This window comes from Rhipicephalus microplus, chromosome 8 (assembly GCF_043290135.1).
Source record: "Rhipicephalus microplus isolate Deutch F79 chromosome 8, USDA_Rmic, whole genome shotgun sequence".
Taxonomy (NCBI): domain Eukaryota; kingdom Metazoa; phylum Arthropoda; class Arachnida; order Ixodida; family Ixodidae; genus Rhipicephalus; species Rhipicephalus microplus.
This window is the reverse complement of record NC_134707.1, coordinates 12,354,200-12,363,637: the sequence shown is the minus strand read 5'-3', so window position 1 is coordinate 12,363,637 and position 9,438 is coordinate 12,354,200. Positions and strand designations below refer to the sequence as shown.

The 9,438-nt window shown below is 43.4% G+C and overlaps 1 protein-coding gene and 1 long non-coding RNA gene across 2 annotated transcripts; both read right to left on the bottom strand.

Moving 5' to 3' along the window:
• Nucleotides 1–205: 205 nt before the first annotated feature.
• Nucleotides 206–3,439, bottom strand: LOC142768391 (uncharacterized). The gene is made up of 4 exons (XM_075870359.1): nt 2,119–3,439; nt 1,256–1,324; nt 1,078–1,167; nt 206–442 (listed from the first exon to the last, which is right to left on the bottom strand). The coding sequence occupies exons 1-4, from the start codon at nt 3,133–3,135 to the stop codon at nt 362–364; spliced, it is 1,257 nt and encodes a 418-aa protein (XP_075726474.1). The 5' UTR covers nt 3,136–3,439; the 3' UTR covers nt 206–361.
• Nucleotides 3,440–6,463: 3,024 nt separating this feature from the next.
• Nucleotides 6,464–9,129, bottom strand: LOC142768390 (uncharacterized). The gene is made up of 2 exons (XR_012885269.1): nt 9,038–9,129; nt 6,464–6,764 (listed from the first exon to the last, which is right to left on the bottom strand). It is a non-coding gene; the product is annotated as an uncharacterized LOC142768390 (long non-coding RNA).
• Nucleotides 9,130–9,438: the final 309 nt, after the last annotated feature.

Sequence of the window (9,438 nt, the reverse complement as noted above, 5' to 3'; positions counted from 1 at the left end):
TTTATTTGCATGGACGCTTGAAAGCATTTGTGAGCTAATATGGTGATCTTGAATGATTCATACGCCTTGTCAATGAGTCAACGTGACACGAGAGAAATTACAGCATCAAACAGGCACCGCAGTGGTTCACCACAAAGTGCTTTATTTTCAAAAATCGCGTTTGGCGCTGCGCGGCCCGTGTAAATAAATGTGATGATGAGATAAAACAAACACAAACGATGAGGATTTTTGCGAAAGTTTCATCGCGTGTGAGCCCGCTTTTGGTGAAGGTAGTAGCAGTGTTTTAGAGCGTGTGCTTGATCTGAAGTGGCATTTCGAAACACTTCTTTTGACCAGGAAACTTGCGATGAATATTTCACGCTCACTCTACTGTCGTGGCCGTGCTCACACTCTCGCTTGTTTGAACAAGAATGACGGTGTAGGTTATCACAGAACCTGCAAGCTGGAACAACAAGTTTCAGACACGACAAACTGTTGGTTCGAGTCCATAAATCACTATACTAAAAAAAGGGTTTCAGGAGACATTGAAAACATTGAATTGCCGCAGTATTGGCAATGCACTTACGATGCCCTCATATTGGCCATTGAACGAATTGTTTGTGATGTAATTGCAAGGCAGCGTTGTCTGTAGAAATGAAACTGGTCGTAAAGGAGTTTATATGGGACTCAATTGTCTTCATATGTTGTATAAAGGCAGATGCAAGCTTTATAAAGACAGCCTCCGCAATATTTCAGAGCTTAGGCTACGAAAACAATAAGCAATTTATTAATATGCAGATAAATCTGCACTCAAAGCAAAAAAACCAGTTGGCGTCGTCGTTAAATTTAAAGTGTATTCAGAAGAAAAAAAAAACAGACTTCAATAGGAATGATAGGCGTACATATCATTACGCTCGTGAGGTTTTGAAGATACACGCCATATGTTCTGTCTTGACTTTGCGAAAAATATTCCCGACATTAACGACACTTTCCTATGTGGCGTTACCGTCAATACGCAACCCACTTTTTCGTTCAGCGTAAACTCTGGCAACATAGAAAGACTCTCGATTGGCGATATGCGCGCGACTTGTAGCTTACCGAAACGATCAATGGTAGATTTAGGTGAAAAAATCCGGCTCCGGACAAAGCCATTTCGTTCGGCTTTATGGTGTCTCTCAGATAGCTTATCTGTAACAAGAATGCAATAGCTACAGTCCAAAAATTGTTGCACTGATTCGAGTTTCACTGAAGCAAAGCATACATTACCTCCACGTACCTGAGCAAAATAAGCTTCGTTTTCAAAGCACATCGGGGCGTTCTGAAGACCTTGTCGCATGCTTCGCATCTGAAAAAACAAAGAGAACAGGTGACTATGGTATTCGTGCCGACAAAGCTTTCACCTAAGTTCTGTGTTGACATCAATAAATGAATAATCTTCCGGACGGCGAGAACTTCGGACTACCTATATATACGCTGCACCCGCTTTACAATTGTCAAACAAGTAAAGAAGTAAAGGGGCCAATCGAATTACGATATTGATCTTTTATGTACATCTTCCCAGGTGTTTAACAATGTCGCGCATTCGAAGCTCTAAGAAGACGGTACGTTACAATATCCGTGAGAACCTACTAGTCCAGCTACAAGACGATCACTGTTACATCGGATTCTAGAGGATAGATCCGATAGCACATGAACACCTGTAAGTTAACAGCACAGCAGATGGCGCTCGCGCTTGAGTTTGCTTTCTGCACTTGCGCATCGCGTGAGAACTCTCGCTTCTCCTCGCCTACGTTAGGTGCTATGATATACAAAGGAGAGCTCTCACTCAACATTATGAAATATTGCAAGGGCGTACTTGTAACCCCGCTGTGTTCAAACCAAATAAAAAACTGTTTGTGCTTGAGGCCTCAGTTACCTTGTGAAGCAGCACGATGCGGCAATTGTTGTTCTCAATTTCCGTACAAAGCCCGAAAACTGAAATACACATCCTGAAGTATAAGACCAACAGGACGTGCTTACAAGACTACCGGCGTCATTGCACATAAGTGTTTATATACAGGACGTGCTAACCAAGAATGAGGTTTAATGTAAACAGGAAAATATTTCAGAGTAACAGATCTCGTTGTCGTCGTTACTCACCTCGTTCACCATCTCCTGACTCAACACGGCAATGTCTAGGAGGTCCAGGACAGACAAAGCGCAGTATAACATGCCGAGCAGAGGCTGAAGCGTTGAGAAGCCTTCGACGAACGCTGTGTATATGCTTACACATGCGAGAAGCAAGACAACTGCGCCGGAGATCATCAACGACCAGCGCCAAATGTTGTTCATCTGGTTCTTGAGCAGCGATATGGCACACAGGTTTAGCCTGATTTCTTCGACCTTCCTGTCTCGCTTTACGAAAAGCGAGCTGCCAGATCCTTCGACCATGAGGCCTCGGAGGGCGTTGTGCTGCTGCCGAATGTACAACAGCAGAACTTCCAAGAAGGGTCTGAGGACAATGAAGTCTGACATCTGGTACACGTAGAAAATGACATCGCCGGCGACGCAGGCTGTCTTCACGACAACTCTTACGATAACGTGACGAACGTAGTAGTCGATTTGGTCGTAGGCGAGATACGTGCTAATGCAGACGTTTCCAACGAATACGAGGAACTGGAGCACCCGAAGAACGTAACGACCAGCCGGTTGCCTGATGCACTCGGGCGGAACAAAGTTTACAGAAGTCTCGTATCTCGCCGATTCATCAAAGAAATGGGACAGGAGGCGTGTCTTGAAGACTACAGAGATCAAGTTGATACCTATTTTGACGCCGACAACGCAAAACACGATAACCTGGAGCCACATGGTGAACACTTGAACATCGCTCGAAAACGTTAAATATAACATATGTAAATACACGACGTCAACTAGCGTAAAAAGCGTGAAACAAACGAGTGAGTAAGTTGAGTAGAAGACTCTCCACACTGTCTTCGTCGTTTGGTCATCGGTCGCCTGGAGTTTCCGGAAAGTCATAAGTCCCGACGCCATCAGAATCAAACAGTATGGTTTGGTGTGTTGCTTCATGAAGGACATCGTGGTACGTACGAGAGGTTTTCGGGGTGCTGTTAAAACGTAAACTTTTGAGTGCCGCTGGGTAAGTTTGCGAGAAATCATTCTGTCTTAAAGCTGATGAGCCTTTGAAGAAAACTCTGCAAAATAAGGCAGAAAAAACGTGTCAGAACTCACTCAGCAACAATCGTGTGACAAGTCACCCATTGTGGAACTTAATTAAAAGCCATAAAAGGAATATTCAGCCCTATGCCGTATTCAGCGCCACTAATCCAGTTATACCTGACCAACGAATAGCTAACCTATGTCACTAGGTTATAATAATTACAACTGTCCATAAAAACTGGTTCACCTTCGCTCAACAATATGACTTGTCTCAATTTGGAGGCCTTTGGGTGAATAATGGCAATGTTAATTATAAATATTCGTGCAAATCACACACCATAATATTGTGGTTGATGCGTGGCATTCACATCTGATTCGCTTGAACAGTGAATTTCACCTAAATATTTCGTTCCCTTATAACAAGGTTACCCACAAACCTTGATTCTGTTGCGACGAATTGCAGTTTCATTATGACATTAAACATTTACTTATGCACCACATGTCACTCGATAGTCATTTGTCAACAGATGCTGTTGCGCTTCAAATAAGCTTTAACTAACACAGAACTCCTTCCCAATACGCCGCCAAAAAAGGCGCCCAGTCAACATACCATATATTCTTACGAGTTTGATTGCCTAGTGAGCCAAACATATTTGCCTACGTCAGGAATCTTGTTCCCGACGTTTACCGCAAATGTTGTTTATGCATTTTCAAGTTTCTAGAAAAAAAAAAAACTTCATGAAGGCTGTCACTGAAAGGGGAAATTATGTATATGTTATCAGCAAAATTATACTTCTATAGTGACAAAAACGTGCCTCAATATTGCCTCAAGAGGACAATTCGATATTGAGAAAGGGGCAGAAAGAGTACAAAAGCACATGTGGCAAGACCACCAAATTGTGCAACAGGTCGGTTTGACGTCACAGATTTTCTGTCAGTTGTGCGAGGCCCTATTTAATTACAGTCAGGTAAAACTGAATGCCGCTGTGCTCTAAATTTACACAAAAAAAACCCTAACATGTCATGTTTCAGGAATTTTTGTTGAGTTAGTGTCTACGATAGACGAAAAGAATCATGACACTTATAGTGTCACACTTAAGTTGAATTACTACATTTAATGAGCGGAATTGAGAAGTTATATGGGGACAATGATTGACTGCAAGTAATGAATAGCTGATGGTAAATTTAACAATATTATCAATTCCTAAAAGCGAGTTCTCAATCTACACTTCTTCATTTGCGCGTTTTAGTCTTGCTTCCACTCTTTCATCATTGTACTTACCTATATAGTATATGTCTTTCCTGCCTGTGGACTCCGGTGAACGAAAGGGTGCAACCTCAGATAATTAATTCAGCCTCTTTAAAAATACACTCCTGCGATTACAGTGACCGTCCGCACTCACAAATCATCCTTCGCTGAGATTTACCTACACCCAACGATGAGATAAACAGCCAGGCTGTGTTAAAACTACGAGCCTCAGCCTACAAACGACACACGACCGAATCCTTTCCCCGTGAGAACCGTCTCGCTTATCGCGTCCTCACCCTGACCGAGCTGTTGAGACTGAGGCTGAGACCGAGACTGAATCCACTCGCGTACCCATGCATTTGCGTGTGGACGCGTAATAGTGAAGCGAAGCGAGGTGCCAATGCATCATCTTTGCTTTTTGAATAAGTAACACGCGGTGGCCGTGGAAACGCGTTCGGGGCCAATGTCGGTGCTAATGATGTTCGCACAAACAGTGACCTTGCGCGAGGCCATCGCAGTTAGTAATCAAGGCTTGGGGAGACAATCGATGCCACCGATTTCGTTCAGTACATGGACAGCGGTGGATGTCCTCGCTCCCGCCTCATTGCTCTGTGGCACGGAATTACTGTTTACAAATTCTTCTTGGCAAATGTGTGAAATAATAATAATAATAATAATAATAATAATAATAATAATAATAATAATAATAATAATAATAATAATAATAATAATAATAATAATAATAATAATAATAATAATAATAATAATATCGGGTTTTACGTCCTAATATCACGATATGACTATGAAAGACCCCGCAGTGCAGCAAAGGCGTGAGCCTTCAGACGCAAACTTAGGAGTTATAGGCATTGCATGTCGTCGGAGTCTCGTTTTCCAACCAGGATAGCGTTTCAAAATTAGGTGGAATGTATATAGTGAAGCACCTCTGATGAATACCAGTTCCCTTGTTGAAACGTATAGGTGCGACATGATGGTGAAATCCTTAGGCGTCTTGCTTGGAGGTCTGCTCCTGGTTGGAGGTCTGCACGTGGAGGTCTGCTCTTGCTCGGAGAGATCCATACATCTCGTGTGGCGTGACCAGGCTTGCAATAAAGCGCTCACTATAGGCCATAACAAAGCTAGCAGGGCTCAAGCCATGGTTAAAAAATGAACGAACATTGTCTAAAATATCATATTTAACGAAAATAGTCCAGATGTAATCGCATTACGAACTTCGAATCGCGAAAACGTTTCCCCAAACTTAGGACTAACTCCGACACGGCGCAACAGAGGGCACCACCACGTAGACGAGCGAGCGAATGTTCCTTCTCCATGCACAACCTCTGTGTCGGCACTGCGGCACTACGTGATCTGATGGGGCAAGCCACCTCATGGAAATCGCTAAAACGCAGCAAAAAGTAGGGCACACGTTCTGCTCCGAGTTTCCGAGTCTGCCTACCAGTACTTTACTTTTGCCGGGAGAACCATACCTTCTACTCACCAGTGTCTTTGACGTGCTCGTAAATGGAGCAGTCGGAACTCTGCGAATCGGAATCAATGGGTGCCCGTGTGACGCGCTTCCCAAGGTATCACAATATTGCAGCGGTCGTGCGTTGTTTTTATCGCGTTTATCGTTATCTTTATTGTTATCGTGTTTTTTTCATTTCTTTTGTATGCAATGTAGCCGCCCTTCGCCCACCGGAATAAAAGGACACGTACGAACATCTTACTTGAAATTTCGGGTTTTCTACCCTGAGCCCTTGCGGGCCCACCTCGCCGCAATGAACATTATCCCAACTATTCAGCAATGTTCCACTGTGGTTGCAAAGTCTGCAGCTTGTGACGACGAGCCGATCACAGATCGCCCACTGGTACGTAACCAGCTGTTACGCCCCCATGTCGACACACTGCGATGACACGTTCCTGGGAAACCAACTCCACGACACCAAAACCGAACCATAAGGGCTTTTATAAGCTAATCGCATCTAAAATGTAGTCCATGCATTCTCAGTTCCACCATTTATTTTAGGGCTCTCAATCTCAGTGTTTTTATTTAAAGCAACCGCACAGACAGGGTACTGATTAATAGCAATGAGATTTATTTCTGAAAGCAGTGTTGGCAGTGAAGGTAATGATTCGATAATATCAAAGTAAACATCAAACAAAAGGATGTTTCCCACAGCTTTTGTTGTTGAGAGTCTTTTGAGATTCCTTTGCTTGAAGAATTTTGCACATACATACAACTTCAGCGGCAGTTGAAATCTCGAGGTTCTTTTCAACTCCACAGCTGGCAATGAATAGGGCGTGTTTACTTTGTTGTTGAGACTATGCTTTCGCTGGTTTGAACAAGGATGACAGTGTATGTGATTACGGAACCTGCAAGCTGGAACAAACAAGTTAGACATCACTGGCGGAGCCAGGAGGGGTGTTGTGGGGAAAGGGGGTTGAAGCCTTCACCCCCTTATTGCAATTTCTCTATTTGGTGTTTATATAGATACACTAACGTGCAAAAACGCTTGCACAAATATGTATAACGTATAGGTGACCCCCTCCCCCACCAAAAAAAAATCTATCTGCACTACTGTTTGTTATATCCACTCAACTTCGTCAATAGTATCAGCCTTATGTCAGCTGACCTTTAAATTGACGTCTACTCACGAATTCTTAAAGGGAAACTAAAAAGCAAAGCGCTTTCTCGCGTATTAGTAAAGTGCAATTTCACAATTCCGAAAACACCACTTTTACCACGACACGACACTCAATTGGCAAAGGAGAAAACACGCAAAAAGAAACTGTGAGTGGAGACGCCACCTTGAGACTCCTGCATCAAATACTGTGACGTCAACAAATTTTGAAGGCGTCTACATGGTCCTACGTAGCTTCTAGTCGATAAAATTGAAGTACATTGTAATTTGCGGATGCCATAGACTTAGCATACGAAATGTCAGAAAGTTTCATTGTGTTAATGTCACGAAAGTGCAAATATAGATTGCAGAATTTATAACGCCACGCGCGGTAATTAGGTTATTCGGTCATTCCAGCGACGCAGGCGGTGCCGTGCAGCCGTGAAACGAAGCTGTCACACGGCGATAATCTGCGACGCAGTCAGTGACGCAGCTCAGTCCCTCAGTAGCCATGAACCAATGAACGCGTCTCAGGCCCTGCAACGCTGACGTGCACGCTCATGACATCACCGTCTCTTAGAAGTGAGGCAGCTTGGGATAGTTGGCATGACATGACGATAGTTATAGCGCGAGAACAGAACGACGACAAAGAGACAAGAAGGACACCAAGGACACGAGCGCTCGTGTCCTTCGTGTCCTTCTTGTCTCTTTGTCGCCGTTTTGTTCTCGCGCTATAACTATCGTCACCGTCTCGTCCGCCATTTAGACGTACCGTTGCGCCACCTATAGTAGCTGCTATGGTGGAATAGCGCGAAATGTAAAAGTAAAACTTCAACCTTGATTTTTTCCGCTAATAATGAACCTATGAGAGTAAACAATTAGAGTTCTGAGAGTGCAGTTCATCAATCTAAACCAACTCGTTGTTCCTCTTTAGTGTCCCTTCAACAGCACCAGCGTTCATGTGCAGACTCAATGCTTGTATTGTCCAAAGGCCTCCGTAACAAGCGTAGAAAACTGTTTGACGAGATGTTAATAAAAATAGGTCGTATAAGCGATATCTTTGAATAAAGATGTGCGGACTGAACTGCCAACCGCAGATAACTGGAATTTCAAGCTACGAGATCACAAGGCGCCAAGCACGAAATATGCGAGATATTGATGTAAAACAGCATGGACACCTGTGGTTCAAAAACCTAAGTGCTGGTGGACTGATGAGTTGACTGACTCAAACACAGGTCAGGCTGTGAGTGAGGCCAAGTGAGGAAAATTTTGGTGACTGTGAGTTGGAGCGTGCTCTAAGATCAAAATATATTTTGAACGAGAGTGTGGGTGTGCTCCACAATTCCTACCGACCTATTCTGGTGTCTATATTTCAGTTTACGAAAGATTGGGCGCCGAAAGGAGTCGCCAAGCACACTCAGAAACATCATGTGGCCTTACTACGGATATCGCACAGGTGAAACGCTGCCACTTACTACTCTGGCTGTTTTTGTCAGAATGACAACCAGTCTACCTTTTTTTTTTTGGCGTGGAACTTAATCTGGTGATAAACGACTATATACAGCAGTATCTTTCAACGCCGATATAATCATCCGCATAGACCGTCATCGCAACAAATGCGAGCTATAACTGCATAAATAATAGTCGGTTCGTCGATTTCAATTGGTGGAGTGAACTCACGATAGAAAACTCCACTTCTCAAAACAAAACAACTTATCAATAGCAACGCTAGCTGTGCATGTGCTAGCAATGCAGGGGGGGGGGGGGAGTAGATAAGTTCGATCTGTGAGCAAATTAGAAGGAAGTATTGAGGACCTACAACAGGTTTTGTTGCCTTAATTAGGTGTCAAGACTAAAATCACTGAATGGTAGGCGCGTCTGGGAGTGCACAACATGAGCGACTCTGGAACAAGCACAAAACACTTTGTGTGTGTGTTCCTGTGTCTCACAATTCGTGCTTTGACCCCCGTTGTTCATGCCACATCTATGCAATAGAAAATAACATTCAAGACACAAAGGTTCGCTGACTTACCGAGACAATCAAAGGCAAATTAAGGTAGAAGAAGCCAGCTCCAGATATCGCCATATCACTAGGCCTTATGGTATCTCTCAGATAGCTGATCTGTGAAACAGAAATAATGACCACGGTCCAAGGCATTATCAAAAGTGTTAGCACGCCATTTATAAGAAGTAAAAACTAACATTTTTGTGCCTATCAAGATGTAACTCACGACAGCTGTGTTTCAATTTGGACCTGCACAGTGATTGCTGTGTGATCACTTTGAAGAACCATTCTATAAAGCATGGACATTTCACGTGTATGGACACTCTTGACCTGTGAATGTTGTTGTGTGGACTGGCATAAGGAATGTAAACGCCTGTTCGTGTGAACGTTTTGTACGAAATCGTGGTTGTTGAGGTATTAGTGATGCA

What these genes read in the sequence shown, in the direction of transcription:
- LOC142768391 (XM_075870359.1), bottom strand. Translation starts at nt 3,135, where the DNA reads ATGATTTCTCGCAAACTTACCCAGCGGCACTCAAAAGTTTACGTTTTA. An exon ending in ACGAAGCTTATTTTGCTCAG is followed by an intron (nt 1,168 to 1,255) that starts GTACGTGGAGGT and finishes TTCTTGTTACAG; the next exon opens with ATAAGCTATCTGAGAGACAC. An exon ending in ATCTACCATTGATCGTTTCG is followed by an intron (nt 443 to 1,077) that starts GTAAGCTACAAG and finishes TTGTTGTTCCAG; the next exon opens with CTTGCAGGTTCTGTGATAAC.